The sequence below is a fragment of the Acomys minous genome, assembly GCF_964271855.1.
Source record: "Acomys minous genome assembly, chromosome: 1".
Classification (NCBI taxonomy): domain Eukaryota; kingdom Metazoa; phylum Chordata; class Mammalia; order Rodentia; family Muridae; genus Acomys; species Acomys minous.
In genome coordinates this window covers 128,185,132-128,204,851 of record NC_140483.1, presented here as the reverse complement: position 1 = coordinate 128,204,851, position 19,720 = coordinate 128,185,132, and the positions used below count along the sequence as shown (strand labels likewise).

General features: G+C 37.9%; 2 protein-coding genes across 3 annotated transcripts in view; both read right to left on the bottom strand.

Moving 5' to 3' along the window:
- Nucleotides 1-19,720, bottom strand: part of LOC311604363 (solute carrier family 7 member 13-like) — a 136,184-nt gene that overhangs the window by 43,464 nt on the left and 73,000 nt on the right. Inside the window, exon 5 of one of the 2 annotated variants that reach the window (XR_014781463.1) lies at nucleotides 31-124. The exons of the other annotated variant lie outside the window; for it this stretch is intronic. The gene's annotated coding sequence lies outside the window, so the exon portion shown is untranslated. Of the gene's footprint in view, nucleotides 1-30; nucleotides 125-19,720 lie in introns of those variants that run through there. 2 annotated transcript variants of the gene reach the window in all.
- LOC311604339 (solute carrier family 7 member 13-like) lies at nucleotides 31-14,832 on the bottom strand. The gene is made up of 4 exons (XM_084794109.1): nucleotides 14,080-14,832; nucleotides 9,292-9,423; nucleotides 3,277-3,638; nucleotides 31-797 (listed from the first exon to the last, which is right to left on the bottom strand). Exons 1-4 carry the CDS (start codon nucleotides 14,768-14,770, stop codon nucleotides 543-545), a joined length of 1,440 nt encoding a protein of 479 aa, XP_084650235.1. The 5' UTR covers nucleotides 14,771-14,832; the 3' UTR covers nucleotides 31-542.

Sequence of the window (19,720 nt, the reverse complement as noted above, 5' to 3'; positions counted from 1 at the left end):
CTACTGAAAAATTAAAACTATGAGAGAATGTTTATTTTCAATCATTAACCTTTATTATAAGGACACATTAAGTAGAAAATAGATGAGATAAACAGACTGAGAAAGGCGTCATTAATATGTGACGCTACACAGAGGAATTTTTTTTATTGAAGCAGAGATTGGTTGTGTGTAACACTTTCTTTGCTATTTTTCTTTTGCAAATGTGTATGGGTGTTTTGCCTACACGTATAGCTGTACACCATATGGGTGCACTGCCTGCAGAATCCAGAAGAGAATACTGGATCCTCTGTGACCAGAGTTACAGATAATTGTGAGCTTCCATGTGTGGTCTGGGAATTGAACTCTAGTCCTCTGGGAGAGCAACTGGTGCCCTTAACAGCAGAGCCATCTCTCCAACCACTCTGTTCGCCATTTGAAAACCAGGAACTCCCTAGGTACTTTTCTATCCGCCATTTCAGTTTCCGTAGTAGCCATCTTTCCTCTCCTAGCCTCCACTTGACCTTTGTCTGGAACGTGCTGCAGTTATAAAAGGCTATTCTTTTTCAGTTTTCTACTTCCCATATGGGATCATCAGATGCATCAGGGATGCAAATATTAAACAGCAGCTGCAGAAAGCAAGTCAACTTTTGAAACCAAACCAGCTTCACTTTAAAGTGTATAAATGGCACATACAACAGCAGGCCACTGAGGAGGAAGAGGAACACATAGATGTAGTGCATCTTTGGAGACTTGACCAGGGGAATCAAAACCAAGCACAGGGTGATGGCCAGGGCTAACAGTATTAACGGTAAAAACACCTGGAATGGAAACATAACATTGAAGAAAGTAAGTAGATGTGAAAATCCACATGTGACGGCTGAATGTTCACGGAAGTAAAAATCATGTGAAGCTGATGACAGAAACTGGGCTAAGTCAGTCTTTGTGTTAGGTCAATTTTGTCAGGACTCAGAATGTCACAGTGAAAGGAAATGCTGGAGATTCCTCAGGGAAGGTGCTGGCTGGGGACTCATCAGAATCTAGTTTTGATTCTTCCTGAGTGGAGATAGTCAGAAGCAGATGCCGAATAGTATGGTCACCTGCAGGCACAGGTGGTATGAACATATTCAAAAGGAGTGTCTAGACCCACCCACTGGGGCTCCAGGCAATCTGCCTTAGACATTATTTCAAATGGGTGAGCAAGTTAAGAGAAAAACTTCTTTTACCCTCCGTTAACCGAGTTATTATCAACAGTTAAATATTAGGATTGCATAGGTCTCACATACCAACAAAGGAACAAAAGGAAGAACAAATTCTTTGTCTGAAATAATCCTATTTTTGTTTTAGCCAAATCCTAAAGATTCATCCTTGGTATCTGGATTATGCTAGAAATATAAACATACAACACTTAACATTACAACATTACCTTTGGTTTTTTTTTTTTCCCCTCAAGGATCCCACTAAGTAGCTCAGGTTGGCCTTGAACTCATAGTTTTCCTGCCTCAGGTTCCCAAAAGTCTCTAAATTAACTTGAATTATAGACATATACCATCTGGCTCTAGGCAATCAATTTTGAGATATATGTAGAAAACATGAATCTATACTCAAATTGTATGATATAGCTAGTTGAAATTATGAAACTTTTTAATGAGAGGGTTATTCAGTTGAGTCTTATGTAACAGTTGCCTTTTAATTATTTAAAGGCCGTTAAGAAAAATAACTCACCACCTCATAGATCATTATTTTTGTCAAATACTTGAGGGAAAGATATGAGCATTCATAATGTCAGATAAGAAATATTTAACCATTTGTTTTTAAAGTTGCCCTTACCATCCTTTTTAAGCAAAGATAATTCAAATAATAATAATGTAATGATAGCTAATAATGTCATGCCCTGGATTTTTGCATACGTTCACTTATATAATGCACACAAGATTCTGAGGAGGCAAACATTAACTGTGTTCATTGTAGATAGAAAGATATGTCAGCAGTGAAATGAGAGCAAGCTTAGGAAAGGACATGAGGAACTAGACATGAGCCCAACTCTTAATGATTACCTTGTATTTCTTGATGTGCTCCAACTCTATCAAAATGCATGACTTCCCTGCAATTGTGCCTATCCACGGTATAAGCTTGACTCAAAAAACAACAAAGAAGCAAAGGATTTTAAAAGTATACAGATGTGAAATTCAGAGGACAGGACCTCCCAGGAAGGTACTCCAAGCAGATGAGGAGCACAGCCTTATACTAGATACACATGGACACTCTCTGATCATCCTCTGGTTGTCACTGTCAGTGCATTGGTTACTATTCACTTAGTATTGAAATAGGTGACACCCTGCCTAAGAATGAGGATCGAGTCTCATTTATTTCAGTACCCAGAGAAGAGATCTTAACAAGGTACTTGAAATAAAGTCACGCCTCAATGTGTCCTCAAATATCCAAGAGCTTTGTAATGGATGAATGGAAGAAGCACAAGGGAAGACTGAAAAAAAAAGATAGTGGTAAATCAACAAAGTTGGTAATGAGGACATCACTTCCTGTCACTCTAGGTTCTTATATTTTATACTTAGCGAGAGTCAAACTCCCTAAAGAGACTGCTGATATTTGGATATTGGCTTTATTTTGTGCTATATGAGCTTTGACAAGTGGCATACCTTCCCTAAACCTATTTCCTCTTCTCTACTATGAATATAAGCAGGAAGTGGTATCTAACTTTCCTAGGACAGGAGATTCTATAGCAAAGCTGTACACATGCTGCCAGCCAATCAAGACTATTCCAGTATGTACAAAGGCTCTGCCCCCCAATAATATCCTGTTATGAAAGAATGATCTCCTTATCCATGCCATATTTTCTCCCCTCAGAGTTTATAAGCAAAAGTTGAGGAGAAGGAATCTGTTTATGATCTAAATAAATAAGCTAATATTTCAGGACAGTAAATATCATCTATGACTTGACTTTCTGTCTCCTGTCTATCATTTGCTATATCTGTCTTTACTGTAAAAGACACAGTGTGTGTAATAGCTATATTAGTCAGCTAGGCAACCTCAGGTCAAATGTCCTCCAATGGTCTGTTCCACCACCCCAATACACCTGCCTTTCTCACTAACAAATCCTTACATTGAACCTTTGAGATTTCATAGTAAGTAAAACCTATTCACCATGAAAATGAAGTCCAGTCTCTATATTTGCTTCTCAGTTTCCTGAGTAGCACATCTGCATTTGGATTTTCTGAACATACTCTTCAAATACATAGTCATTTGTCTTATTTCAAATGGAACAAATGTATTTATCTTTACCTTATATGGTCTGTGTAGAGTGGGGTCCTGGTACCTCAGTTTCAGAATTCCTAAAATTGTTAAGAAAGTCCAAAGAGAAACAACAAAATAGAGATAGTTTATCAGGTCAATTAGATTTGTTAAGATAATTGCAACGGATCCCACACAGACATCTAGAAGCACAGCTAGGAAGGGAGAGGAGTGAACATTAAGGGTACCAAGCACCAGTGGCAGCTGGCCTTGGTGGCTTGCAATATATGTTATTCTTGCTGTCTCCAATACATTAATCAAAAGGTTGCTAAACAACGAAGCAGAGATAGCAAAAGGAACAGTCCATGTGAACTGGGGGATGACCCTGTCAGTCCAGGTAAGAGCCACAGCATCTGCAGAGGAAAAAGCACACAAAAAGAGATGTATTAAGAAAGAGAATCTGATGATAAATCTTTATACAATAAGATTTCAAAGACATAACATAAACTCTTAAATATAAACATATATATATGAAGGGAACTTTGTTACTTCCTTTTTCACATTTAAGTATTATTTGGGCTTGTACCTATTTCAGCTCACCGTACTGCGTGAAAGGTTGGTTTTAGCCAAGCCTGGTAGCGCACACCTTTAATCCCAGCACTCATGAGGCAGAGGCAGGTGGATCGCTGTGAGTTCAAGGCCAGCTTGCTCTACAATGTGAGTCCAGGACAGCCAAGGCTACACAGAGAAACCCTGTCTGAAAAAACAAACAGAAGAAGAAGAAGAAGAAGAAGAAGAAGAAGAAGAAGGAGAAGGAGAAGGAGAAGGAGAAGGAGAAGGAGAAGGAGAAGGAGAAGGAGAAGGAGAAGGAGAAGAAGAAGAAGAAGAAGAAGAATGGTTGATTTTATGTCTTTCCCAAAAGACCAGGAACTTTTTGTAGGCAAATAGCCCACATGCCTTTTCTATAACATCATTAATTAATTCATGGCCAGACACTGTAATAGTGGGTTTTCAATAAATACTTGAGAAATGCATTAGTTGTGTTAGGTGAATAATTAAAAATATGCTTATGAACTAATATTAGCATATAGAATGCTGACAGACTTATCCAGGGTCAGAAAATATCACTACTGACAGAGTATCAGCTGTCCCAAACCATAGCACAATATAAAATGAAAAAAGTGAACATCAATTCAACACAGATCCAAATACTTATGATTCTTGAGACTTTTTAAAGCTATAGACCAATGGTTTTCAGGTAGATGTTACTTTGCTCTTCATAGATCGTGTGTCAATGTCTGGAGAATTGTGATGTCCTATAACTGGAGAGACAGGCATTTGCTGTTGGCGTCCTGATGGATAGCAGCCACAGATGCTGATAGGACAGTTTAAAAGAGTTACGTGGTCTAAGACTTTGGATATAGTACAATGGCAATGTGCTTGCTTATCATATGTGAAGCTCTGAGTTCAATACTGAGGATTCCAAAACAGAATGATCCAGAATATTGATGGCGTTGAAATTCAGAAACTTTGCATTACAGCATGTTCTGAAGTTGTTATTTCTGTCTTAAGGCCAAAAGAAAAAAGACCTTATGAATTCTATCTCAATATGTCAGTTATCATAAAACCTACCAATAGATGGAATCTAAAGGAATTTGGAGGAAGGAAGTGAAGAAGTGGACATGATCAAAAATACATTATATACATGTATGAAAATCACCAATAAACAAATATATTCATTATGAAAATCCCTTTGAGTCCACTTTGTACTATGGAAATATTAGACAGATGATTCTATCTCAGTGAAATAGTTCTGTTTCAGTACAGTGAGCAAAGCAGAACCCAGTGTTCCCGTACTATGAAGGCCGAAAAGAGGATCAAAGTTCCAAACCAGCTTGGGCTATATAGCAAAATGCTAGCCTCAAAAAGAAAAATGTACTCTAATAAAAACATACACACAAAATGTGAAATTATTTGAGGCATATTTTAATATGCCAAAAATTGTTCTTGCAAATTATACTTATATTTATATGTTTACTTATTTATTTGTCTGTCTGTTTACTGCTAAAAATCTTACTATATAGTTCTGGTTGGCTTGTATAGACCAGCCACATCTGGCTTCTATGCCTTCAATTCTTAATATTTATAATGTTCTCTTCAGAATACATGCTTAGAGTAGGATTTATGAGCGTACAATTAATTTTTAAATTTTATTTTATGTATTATTATTATTGTGTGCATAGGAGAGAGAAATAGAGGAGAGAAAGAAAGAGAGAGAGAGCGCTTAAACTCTCAGTTTAAGAGTCAGTCCTCTTCCTCCACTGTGAGTCCCAAGAACACAGCTCAGGTTACTAGTGTCCCACAGCAAATGCTTTACCCACTGGGCTATCCTGCTGGCCCATAATATGTATTTCTTAAATAAAAGAAGTCCTACAAACTCAGCATCAAAAATGACTGTATCAATTTATGAGTAACTAATTCTAAAATTTCCACTTAAAAGTTCAAATTTCTTCATGCAGCCAGGCATTTGAGACAAACTTCCTGTAAACTGTCTGAACAAGGAAACTTTCTTTTTTAAATATATTTTATTAATTTATTCATATTACATCTCAATTGTTATCCCATCCCTTGTATCCTCCCTTTCCTCCTTCCCTCACATTTTCCCTTACTCCCCTCCCCATGACTGTGACTGAGGGGGACCTCCACCCCTTGTATATGCTCATAGAATATCGAGTCTCTTCTTGGTAGCCTGTTATCCTTTCTCTGAGTGCCACCAGGCCTCCCCATCCAGGGGACGTTGTCACATATGGGGCACTTAACACCCATTTCTGTATCACTTCTTAATCATTTAGATTATCTTGCCCTATGTTAATAGCCCCTATTTTAAGTGTGGTCGGAAACCTCCAGAACATCATGGGAGCATTCTGTGAACACCCTCAGCAAGGCTTCTGGAACTGGAACCAGGAATCATTACACACTACTTCCACGCTCCAGACTCTAAAGGTGCGCCCTTCTTTTTCATGTATAGAACTTTCACCATAAAGACTTTTTGTTAGTTGTTTGTTTGTGGATTTTGTTCTGTTTTGAGACAAGATCTCTCTATGTAGCCCTGGCTGTCCTGAACTTGCTATGACAATTGTGAACCAGACACGCCTCACTCCAACTCATAGAGATCCACCTGCCTCCACCTCAAAAGGGATGGAATTAAAAGCGTGCACCTCCAACCCCAGATTATGAACTGTTTTTTTTGAGCTGGAGAGAGTTCAATGGTTAAGAGCACTGGTTGCTCTTCCAGAGGACCCGGGCTCAGGTCTCAGCACCCACAACCATCTGTAACTCCAATTCCAGAGACTCCAACAGCCTCACACCAACACACATACACGCAAAACAACAATGCACATGAAATAAAAATAAATAAGAGTTTTTTTAATTTAAAAGAGGGGTTTTTAAAAAGAACTTCATTTCAGAGATTGGACATCTACAAATTAAATATCTTACATGTGACTGCCTGCTTTCTTTGCTATATATGCCTCAGAAACTTGTATTATCACAGATTGCAAAGTGCCTCAAATAAAATGTTGCACCAATTCACACTATATTATAAAAATCCCATATTCTTTTGGAATATCTCTATGTCATTGATTGAAAGCATGCCTCCAACCATTCAAATTACTAACTCTCAGGAGCTTACCTCATTGGTTTGTAACCATCTCTGTAGTTACATAAATCATGCACCCCATAAAGAAAAAAAAGTCACTCACAGGCTCATCCCAGCTGAGTACCATTTTTCACTGGTGCCTTTCAATTCTGCGTGAAAGCATAGAGCTTTTTCCATCACTAAACCATCATAAACATTGTCCCTTTCAGTGTCCATCACTTAATGGACAATATGACCTTCTTTTAAAAAAAAACCTCAGAGTTGGGTCAGGGAGGGGACAACATAGGTAAAGTGCTTGTTGTGCTGCCACACCTGAAGACCTGACTTCCAACCCTGCAACTCACATGGCAGAAAGAGAGAGTCAACTCTTGCAAGTTGTTCTTTGACCTCCATGTGTGCAACACGATGCACATGCATATGCACACAAAATAAGTAAATAACATGAAATTTAAATTTTTAAGCAAAAACCCAGGATGGTCTATTACATATAACTTAGCTGAACAATTTAAACTTATTGGATATTTTGATGGCCTTTAATACTGATAATATGATGGCCTTCCCTAAAGTTACATTTTTATATATAATTCTGATTATTTTCTCAACTTTAATTTCTAATGCAGTCTAAGTACATGAATTAAAGCTTTAAAGTAATAATTCAGATTTTAGATCATGTCTGAGGATTATAAGCCTGAAAAAGGCAGTGATTAAAACAAAATTACAAACAACAGTAGAAGCTTCCCGAGTTTTCCATACAAGCTTTAAAACTATTGTGATAGCTACAAAATTGTTGCAATTGATATGATATTCCAGAGATTTTACAGTTCTTTAATAATCAATATATCCAGAGCACCAGTTATAGTCATATAGTCATAAAGAATGCCAGATTTCCTGTACTGCAGCCTCAGTGTCACTGGCAAGTGGCCCTGACCACAATCATAGCTGCCATTATAAACCAGTGGCTTTCAATCTGTGGGTTGCAACCCCTTTGGAACTGAATGACTCTTTCACAGGCATCACATATCAGATATCCTGCACATCACACATTTACATTACAATTCATAACAGTAGGAACATTACAGTATGAAGTAGGAATGAAAAATAATTTTATGATTGGCGAGTCACCACACATGAAGAACTGGATTAATGGGTCTCAGCATTAGGGAGGTTAAGAAGCACTGTTATAAATGAACCCTGACAGCTCTGAAGTAGCTCGTGAATCAGTGCGTTTGTCCAGGGTTGAACTTGGTTTGTTCCCACAGAAGCCTGGTCCTATCTCATCTCTCATGCCAAAGACACCTAGACCATTGATGAATTAAATCTGGTGTGGGATGCTACCTTGCAGCATTCTATGGTGTAGTCACATTGCAATTGAGTCAAGTCACTGGAGTTTTTATATTAAACCTACTCTGAGCTTTGAAGTCTCCCTAAGTAAACAAATGATCATGATTGAGGAGTTAGGAATCCTAAACATCCTGATTTTACCACTGCAAAATATACAGTGTAATAGATTACCATATGATGCCTTATAAACATGTGGTTCTAGGTCAGTAAGGAGACTTACCTCTATCAAATAGTCATCAAAGCAAGAAGAAATTGCTCAATATTGCTTAGTCCAATGTTACTATATGACACATCTCAGAAGGTGATGACTTGAGATGTGATGTTGGCATGAGAAAACAGCTAGTCTTCAATTTTCTCTGCTTTTCATTTAAAATTTTTTTTATCCCTTGAATCTGCTATGCATGTCTCTTTAAGAGTTTCTTGTTTAGTGTTTTTTCAAAAAAGGTCTCTCTATACTAAAGATCCTCCAACCTCAGCTTCTCAAGTACTCTAGTAGGCTCTAGATCACAGGCATGTAGTATCATACCTTGGATATTCTTTAGTTCTTTATTCTTCAACTTCGGCTTTAATCAAAATTTCAATATGTTTAGGTCATTTGTCAGCATAAAATTTGGGGTAATTTGAGATAAATATCTATTTTACATATTAATAATATTGATTATAGTCATCAACTAACTATTAATGTTTACTTATTCCGATGTTAATATCCCTCATCTCAAATTTGTCACATGAATTACTGAAAATCAAGCATGTATAAGTATTAATAAACATAATTACTGATTATGCAGTATCACTACAACTGAGGTCATGCAAACAGTTTTGAATCTGTGTCATCCATCTGCATTATACATACCTTTTTCACATTATCAGAAAATGTATAATTATGGTTAAAATGAATCTCCCTTTTAAACCAAATCATACTTTCTCCATCCTGTTTTTACAACATCATAAATGGGTCTCTATATAGAATAATGAAGACTGTGCAGCCATCCTAACTGGCAAAGTGTCCTAACTATACATAAAGAACTGCATTTTATTAACTGTCTTTGCTATTTGTGTATACAAACCTGAAGAGAGGATTTCCCTGGGTGACAGAACTGTCAGGTAGGAAATATTAGCCAGTAAATACACCATGGTTATCAGAGGCATCGCTGTAAATATGGCTCTAGGAATTGTTTTGCTGGGTTTCTTCATCTCCCCTATAATACATAAAAAAATTAGACTTGGGAAAAATTACTTCTTAAACTTATTTTAAAAGTTTTCCGTGTTTCAAAAACTGGACTGCATCATTTCCATTTATCCTGCTATAACACCCACACACTCAGAGGCAAAAACAACAACAACAACAACAAAAAAAAACAAACTACTTCACACTGATCCATTTCTTAAGACACAAGTGTTAGAGCTGTGGAGACAGGTCATGCGATAGTTTGATGGGTCCTTTTATTATTCTTGTTTCATTAGTAGCCTGGCTCTTTAAGAACACATCATGCCCTTTCTTGATAAAGTCCCTCTTCTTTTATGTGAAACATCTTTTCTTTCTTAGCTAACAATGTGGCTGCTGCTCCTTCAACTCAGCAAAATTATTACCGCTTGGAAAGTAAGAGAGGAAATCTCTGGCCAGCAAGATCATTTCATGAATATATTCGTAAATTAAGTATTGAAAAAGATTATAGTGTCAGTTTCCCTCTTTTTGTTGTTTATTTGTTTGTTTAATAATTTTAAACCATTAAATCATTCTCTTTTTAAAATTATTGTATTCATGTATTCACTTTACATCCCAATCTTAACCTCCTCCCTCCTCTCCTCCTAGTCTTACCCTCCCTGCCTCTTCCCCTTCCCCCTCCCCTATTCCCCAGAAGAGGGGAGCCCCAACACAAAATCTGATCCCAGTCTATCAATTGGCATCAGGACTGAGCACACCCTCTTTCTCTGTGGCCTGGTGAAGTAGCCCCACCAGCAGGGAGTGACCAAAGAGCAGGCAACAGAGTCCATGTCAGAGTCAGCCCCAGCTCCTCCTACTACAGAAAGTCTATAGAGAGAAGAAAAACAGTAGGTGGGGCCATCTCTGTGACAAGCTGGAGACCCAAGACAGGGTGGGCTTCTGCTGGGTTGTGAGGGTGACTGTAGCTGAGCCTCCTAGTAGCAGAGGTCATGGATAATGGAGAGGACACCCTCAAACTGTACATGAGTCCTAGTGGAGGGATGAGAGGACCAACCCATCAATAAAAACTTAGACCCAAGGTTTACCCTGCCTACAAGATGAGCAAGGATGAAGATGGAGCAAGACTGAAGGAATGTCCACCCAAAGCTTGGCCCAGCTTGAAACCCACCTCGTGAGAGAAAACCAACCCCTGACACTATTAATTATATCTGCTACTCTCATAATCGGGAGCCTAGCATAGCTGTCCTCTGAGAGGCTCCACACAGCAGTGGACCAAAACAGATGCTGAGATGCACAACCAAACATTGGTCAAGAATCAAGGAGCCTTATAAACTATCCTTTTGTAAAACAAAAACAGAAAACAAGTTTGAAGATGTAGCTCACTAATGAAGTGCTTTTCCAGCATGGAACTATCTGCTATAGAAAGAGTAAGGAGTGAATACGGATCTAATTTGAATTCTGCTTACTACTTACTGCTTGTGGGCCTCTTATTGTTTAGCTTTTTGTTAGAAGTGGCTTAGTCACTGTTCCATTATCATGACCATGGCCAATCTTATAAAAGAAAGCATTTGCCTGGGTGCTTGCTTACAGTTTCAGACAGTTTGTCCATTACTATCAAGGCAGAGCATGGCAGCATGGCAGCATATCAGTAGGCATGGTGCAGGAACAGTAGCTGAGGTCTTTATGTCTTGATCCACAAGCAGAGAGAGGGAGTGGGAGAGAAGTAGGCCAGGCATGGTCTAAACCTCAAAGCCTACCTAGTAACACACTTCCTCCAACAAGGCCATAGCCCCCAATCCTTCTAATCCTTTCAAACAGTTTCATTCCCTGGTGACTGAGCATTCAAATATATGAGCCTACACTTTATTCAAATCACCAAAGGAAGAAATTGTGGTGCAACAAAATTCCAATCATAGTACCTTTTAAAAATGGTTATTGTTGGGCTGGATTATATCTCAGCAGTAGAACACTTGCCTAACATGTGAAGGACAAAATTTGACCCCCAGCACACACCTGTGCCTCCCCCAACAGAGGCTATTTTAATAGCTATGGTATTAGTTAAAGCTTGGAACAAGCAAAAGAGCAACTTTTAAAATTAACTATATTTTCTTCTGGGCCTTTTAGTTATTCTCACTACATAGTTTATTTGTAGAAAGATGACAGAGATCATAATTTAATTTATAAGAGGCTTATATAATAAGAGGTCATTATTGTGACACTTTATAATAGCAGCCAAACAGGCAGCAAATATCCTTGGGCTTTGATCTTGAAAGACAAGTTGTTCTGACACTATTTATCAGATACTGATAAATCATATTTCATAAATAGAAGTGCTACATAGAAATCTTAAAACTTATTTAGTAAATTAACTTCTGCCATATACATTGAGAGACTGCCAAATCCTAACTACTAACTTGACAGGGAAGAAGTAAATGGTTTTTGGTTTGGTTTTTCTTTTGAAACAGTGTCCTGAACCCATCATGAGGCCAAACTGGCCTTGAACTACTGATCATCCTCTTGCACCTCTCAAGTGATCTTATTATAGGCCTAATACACCACACCTAGTTTTATGGAGTGCAGGGACAGAATGCACTGAAATTCCCACAGACTTTTGTTTACCTTCAGCTGTTTGGAAGGAGTTCTACATTAGTTTACAGATTATTAAATGTTGTAGATCTTTCTTTATCTAATTTATCTAATTACATAACGATAAAACATCTCCAGCATCAAAACAAGATAAAATTACCTCAAAGTTTACCTTTTCTGAGGTGTGTGCTCACACATGAGCATGCACACAATGATACACAAACACATGTGCACACATACACACATGTACACACACACACACATGTTCACTTATTACACACACACACACACACACACACACACACACACACACACACACACTCAGTTTAAGTCACAAACTTCAGGAAAACTATCCCCGCCTTCTTTTCTTACTCATTTTTTTATCCCAATGTAAACTAACTTTTAACCACAAAGCTCATCATTAATATCACACTTAACCAAGGAAGAACATTCTGATCTCTTCGCAGATTCCTCAACTTCTGGAACATTTAGGCTTGTGGAAAGCCCCCTCTTTTGGGAACATATGAGGGCTTATTCTTTATGATTCTTTAAGCCTTCTGTGCTTTCTTACACGTTTTATTTTTTCTACCAACTGCAGAAAATTTGACATTCTCCAGTCATCCATTCCCAATTCTATGCTTTTCCTCATTATATTGGCTTGAACATTCTTACCCGTTATCAAGGCCGTAAGTCATCAAATGAAAGCAGTTGTATGGTCTCTCGTCATTTCCTGCAGTGCCTTACATGTGCTCTCTCTGTTTCTGGTTTTCATTCTTACTCTTTAAGGCTGGGAAGGTTTTATTCTATTCAAATTGCTAGTTCTTTGCAGATAGTAACAATTAAATTGATCGTCTTTTCTACTGAACTTGCTTTTACCACATCATTTCTTTATGGCTAGTATTAAATTCCTATACAATTATTTGTTTTTAAGATAAAGAACTATACCAATCTTAAGTCATAATAACAATTTTAGAGATTTAAAGAGAAAGTGTAGGGAGGAGAAAATAGCTGCTATGATTAGGAAGCAGGGAAAGAATCCATGAAATTAATGGGAGGTTTATTCAAGAGCCAAGCCCATTCATATTTAACATGAAAAATGAAAGCTGTCAAAGTAACTTTTAGGTTGATGGGGGAGTAACATAATTAAAGAGAAGAGACTCTGGTGGTAAGAAGGCAGAGTTCAAAGATAGAGGTCAACCATGAAATCAAAAAGGAGGAACAAGTTTCTAAAGGGAAAAGTATTACATTGTGCACAGGAGCCATCGAGACAATTATGATTCTCTTCTGTTCAAAAACCCTAAAGTACCTGGTGCAAGTGAAAAGCAAAGTCTAGTGCATGGTGCTCTTCTCAGAGGGTCTGAGTGAGCAAGGAAGCAGTGCCCCACAAGACACTGGCAGCCCTGCACTCCCATGGTAAACAAAAGGTCATGAAGCTACAGGAGAAATTTCACTTCATGTGTCCAGAGGGCCATGGTGAGGGGTGAGGAGATGGGAGCCTCTGCTAGGCTCTGAAGAGCATTGGTACTTATAATAATAAAAAACTTTAGGGAGGGGCTTGTGCTAGGCACACTAGGTAACTGCTCTACTACTACTGAGCTATGCCCCTAACCCATCTCCCAATTATATTATTATATGAACCTCTAGTAACACATTCATCCATGAAAGAAATTTTCAGAATAAAAAAAAATGTGATTCTAAAAATAAATGAATAAAAAGAGTGAGTCACACCTTCATGTATCACAGCCATTTAACACAGCAGTATAGTCTGGTTTTATATTTTTCAAGGATCCACAGTTTCACAGGAGGGAAATCTGAGCATTCACACAGTAACAGAAAGAAAACTACATTAATCAGTGGCCTCATATTCCTGGCCCCAGGAAAATAATATGAAAAGGAGAAGATTTTTTTTCTTTGATTGTTTTCATAGAAGTTGAAGTTGATTAAGTATGGAAAAGAATTAAGAGCAGGTGATTTAGGAAGTAAAAATAGAAGATCATTAAATTCTCTTTTATAAGATGATAGTCAATACACAATGAAATATGCTCGCTTCATACATGCAATATATCAGCCATGGCTTCATTTTCTCCCCGAGATTGATCATTACCTGCTACATACGTGAAGCATGCCCCACCAGAAAATGCAAAGTATCCTTGGAAGATAGCTTCTATGAGCTGAGAGACATCTGGAACCTCGTGGTCAAAAGCATTCTGAAGTCTTCGCATATTCTCCTTCTTCCCTCTCACCAGTATGAACACCCCGCTAAAGGAAATGAAGCCGAGTATGCCTAGCTTCAGCACTGTGCTCACTGTCTGAAGCCATGACAGCTCCTTCACACCACGAGAATTCAAAATCCCCACAATCCACAGCACCGCCAAGGCCAGACATTTTTTGGGTAGATTCGGGGCAGAGCAACTGGGATAGAAAGGCTGAATGCCGTACTCTGCAAGTAGCAGAGCTTGGCTAGCAAGTACTCCTGGGCCCAGAAATAAGGCAGTCCAAAGTCTTAGGAATGCCATCACGGGTCCAAAGCATCTCCTGAGAAAATAATAGTGAGCCGCGGTGTAGGGGAAGGTTGTCCCGATCTCTGCGAAGCAGAGAGCACTGCTCAAGGACAGTACCGCACAGGCAGCCCAAATACACAAGGAGATTCCCACATTCATGCAAGAGTACTGCAGTACTCCTTTGGGGGACACAAAAATTCCTGCCCCAATTATATTAATAATTAAAAAATTTGTTCCCCAGAAATATCCAAGTTCTCTCTTAAGCCGTATTTTCTTCTCTGTATCCATTGCCATTGAGAAAACTCAACAGTTTGTGAAGGTTTCTGCCTGCAGGATTATGGATTCTCTGAAATATAATTGTGACTCCCTTTTTGTTCTGCCTATTAAATATGGTCTATTTTCAATAATTAACAAAGTGTGTGTGACACATTTAAAATAGATTACCTGTAAAGGCTTAGTTTGACTCTTCTTTTAATAATTATCAAAATAGGGCATTCAATTGAAAGGGAATTTTTAAAAAACCAAGGTTTTGGAAATGGGAATAAAGAACTTTCTTGTTGAAGCTGCAAAGAACTTGTCTATATTGTCTTCACTACATTCAAGGATAAGCTAAACTGGCAAGATTAAGTGGGTAACTTAAAAGTCACAGGGAAAGATATGAGGCAGAAGAAACTTCAAAGCGGAGAACCACTAGGTTTTTCTGTGGGTATTGTCTGTCTGTCTGTTTGTGAACTGGGTCTTGCTATATATACAAGGCAAGGCTACCCTTATAGCATTCCTCTTGCTTCTGCCTCCATATTGCTAGAGTTACCAGCATGCATACCATACCCAGACTGCATGGCTATTTTAAAATAAGGGAAAACATTAGGAAAGAAACATAATGAAAGTACATTGGAAAATACAGAGTAGTTTCACTGAGTCGAGATGTAAAGCATCTATAATATCAACCTGTCAGGAGGCTGATGCACAAGAATCACTTCCTCAAGTGTGACTCAAGTAAAGGTCAAGAGCTCACGAGTGCAGTGTGGCACCATTAGGTGCTCAGAAAGGTAAAAGTGTTCATGCACTGGAAAATGAATTCACAAAGTTATAGGTCAGTGGTATTGGGGAGAACCTTTGGAATTTGAGTCAGGTGAGATCGTGAAGGTAGAGTCTCATGACAATAGTCACTTCATAAGAAGAGAAAGAGACACTCAGGATGATTTCTTCATCTTTCTTCCCATGCTATGAATATGAGTGCCTTCTCTAAGCCCAGAACCAAGAGCCAAGGGCCAAATTCTTACAAATGACTTGGTTTTCAAAATAGCAACAAAAAAATAAAAATACCAATCTAAGTTACTATTTAAAGATGAGAAATCCTTTTAATCAAGGAAGATTAAACAGACTACAGACAGAGATTGAAAATTAAATACCATCACATAAAGCCTAGAAGAATTTTTCCCCAGCCACCATGAGCTCACTCATTCCCCCCTACAAATTATTTATTACCCTAGTGAAATTTACCAACAGTTTCCTCACCTCCATCTTTCCATATAAGTGTCGATCATCTGGGCCTTCTTTGTACTTCATATTTTGTGTGGCTCCTGTATACATATGAATATTAATAAATCCATGTAGTTTTTCTCCTTGTAATCCATCTATTGCTGTTTATTTCAACAGTCTTAAAGATTCAAATCTTCACTAAGAGACAAAAATATTCCCTTGCCTTACAAATGTGCTCTTTTCTCCTTCCCGTCTATTCTTTTCTTCTTGTTCTTGTTTGCTTTTTGTTCTGGTGCTGGGGATTTAACCCAGGACTTTTTGCATAATTCACACCCACAGCCTCATTGGGCTCCACTACAGGTCCTGGCAATATGAATAAAGACTCATTCCACATGAGATAATCTGACAAGGAAACCTGGAAGCTTACTTACTTATTTTAAAATTTCACAGGTTGAGGGCAAAGGCTTACATTTTATAAATAATTAAATTTTAAATTAGGGATCTTTCTACTACTTGCCCTGAACTTTGGAATCTAGTTAAGTAATGTGAGTTTAGATTTTCAGTCACTCACAGGAAAATAAACTTTTTTTTTAATGCATTCCTTCATGCTTTCTGTGGAACTTTCCAGATTAAGAAAAAGATGTTTTACATGTATGCTCCCAATACAAGCACATCCACATTTGTAAAAGATTTGCTAAAAAGGCTTAAACCACACATTGATCCCCACACAATAATAGTTGAAGACTTCAACACCCCACTCTCATTGAAGGACAAGTCATTGAAACAGAAACTAAGCCGAGAAATAACATCATTAACCAATGCCATGGGTCAAATGGATCTAACAGATATCTATAGAACCTTGCACCCAAACAAGAAAGAATATACCTTCTTCTCTGAATCCCATGGAACCTTCTCCAAAATTGATCACATCGTAGTTCACAAAGAAAGCCTCAACAGATACAAGAGGATTGAAATCCTATCTGATTGTATCCTATCAGATCACCATGGGCTTAGGCTGCAATTCAACAACAACAGAAATAACAAAAAGCCTACACGTATGTGGAAACTAAACAACTCTCTGCTAAATGACACCTGGGTCAGGGAAGAAAAAAAGAAAGAAATCAAGGAGTTTCTGAAATTCAATGAAAATGAAGGAACAACATACCCAATTTGTGGGATACATTGAAAGCAGTGCTAAGAGGAAAATTCATAGCACTAAGTGCCTTTAAAAAGAAATTGGAAGCATCACACATAAACACCTTAACGACACAACTGGAAGCCCTAGAAAAAAAAGAAGCAGAAACGCCCAAAAGGAGAAGAGGTCTGGAAATAATCAAAGTCAGGGGTGAAATTAACAAATTAGAAACTAAGAAAACAGTCCAAAGAATCAACAAAACCAAGACCTCATTCTTTGAGAAAATCAACAAGATAGACAGACTGTTAGCCAAACTAACTAAAAGGCAGGGAGACAGTATTGAAATCAACAAAATCAGAAATGAAAAAAGAGACATAACAACAGACGTTGAAGAAATACAAAGAATCATAAGATCCTACTTTGAAGGCATATATGCCACAAAATTTGAAAATCCAAGGGAAATGGACGATTTTCTTGAACAATTTCTATTGCCAAAGTTGAGTGAAGAACAGATTAACAAGCTAAATAGTCCCATTTCCCCTACAGAAATTGAAGCAATCACTGATAGTCTCCCAACCAAAAAAAGCCCAAGGTCCGATGGTTTCAGTGCAGAATTCTACCAGACCTTCAAGGGCGAGCTAATACTGATACTCTTCAAGCTACTCCAAAAGATAGAAAGGGATGGAACATTACCAAATTCATTCTATGAGGCCATAGTCTCATTGATACCTAAACCTCACAAAGACTCAACAAAGAAAGAGAATTTCAGACCAATTTCTCTTATGAACATCGATGCAAAAATACTAAATAAAATACTTGCAAAACGAATACAAGAACACATCAAAGATATCATTCATCATGACCAAATAGGCTTCATTCCAGGCATGCAGGGATGGTTTAATATTCAGAAATCCATCAATGTAATCCACCATATAAACAAACTGAAAATAAAAAACTACATGAACATCTCTTTAGATGCAGAGAAAGCATTTGATAAAATCCAACACTCATTCATGTTTAAAGTTTTAGAAAGATCAGGGATACAAGGCACTTTCCTCAACATAATAAAAGCTATATACAGCAAGCCAATAGCCAAAATCAAAGTAAATGGTGAGATACTCAAGGAAATTCCTCTAAAATTGAGAACAAGGCAAGGCTACCCACTCTCGTTATATTTCTTCAATATAGTACTCGAAGTTCTAGCCAGGGCAATAAGACAACAAAAGGAGATTAAGGGTATTCAAATGGGAAAGGAGGAAGTCAAATTATCCCTATTTGCAGATGATATGATAGTCTACATAAGTGACCCTCAAAATTCCACCAGAGAACTCCTACAGCTGATAAACACCTTCAGCAAATTGGCTGGATACAAAATTAACTCAAAAAAGTCTGTAGCCTTCCTATACACAAATGATAAGCTTGCAGAGGAAGAAATTAGGAAAACTACACCCTTCACATTAGCCACAAACAATATAAAGTACTTAGGAGTTACTCTAACTAAGCAAGTGAAGGACTTGTTTGAAAAAAATTCAAAACTCTGAAGAAAGAGATTGAAGATGACATGAGAAAATGGAATGATTTTTTTTTTTGCTCATGGATCGGGAGAATTAACATAGTAAAAATGGCCATCCTACCAAAAGCAATCTACAGATTCAATGCAATCCCTATCAAAATACCTATACAGTTTTTTAAAGATATTGAAAGTTCAATTCTGAACTTCATATGAAAAAACAAAAAACCCAGAATAGTGAAAACAATCTTGTACAACAAAAGGTGCTCCGGAGGAATCTCCATACCTGATCTCAAACTGTACTATAAAGCAATAGTAATTAAAACAGCATGGTACTGGGACAGCAACAGGCTGGTTGATCAGTGGAATTGAATCGAAGACCCAGACATGAACCCACACACATATGGTCACTTGATTTTCGACAAAGAAGCCAAATCTATTCAATGGGAAAAAAAATAGCATCTTCAACAAATGGTGTTGGTCTAACTGGATGTCTATGTGTAAAAAAAATTCAACTGGACCCATATTTGTCACCTTGCACAAAACTCAAATCCAAGTGGATTAAAGACCTCAACATAAAACCAGAGACACTAAGTCACTTAGAAGAAAAAGTGGGGAAGAGACTGGAACATGTTGGCACAGGAGACAACTTCCTGAACAGAACACCAACAGCCAAGGCCTTAATGTCAACAATTAATAAATGGGACCTCATGAGGCTGAGAAGTTTCTGTATGGCAGGAGACACTGTCAAGAGAACACAGCAACAGCCTACAGACTGGGAAAAGATCTTCACCAACCCTACATCTGACAAAGGTCTAATATCCAAAATATATAAAGAACTCAAGAAATTAAACACCACCAAACCAAATAACCCAATTGAGAAATGGGGCTTGGAACTAAACAGAATTCTCAACAGAGGAATATCAAATGGCTGAGAAACACTTAAAGAAATGCTCAACCTCCTTAGTCATTGGGGAAATGCAAATCAAAACAACTCTGAGATTCCATCTTACACCCATCAGAATGGCTAAGATCAAAAATTCAAGTGACAGCACATGCTGGCGAGGATCTGGGGAGAGAGGAACACTCCTTGATTGCTGGTGGGAATGCAAACTAG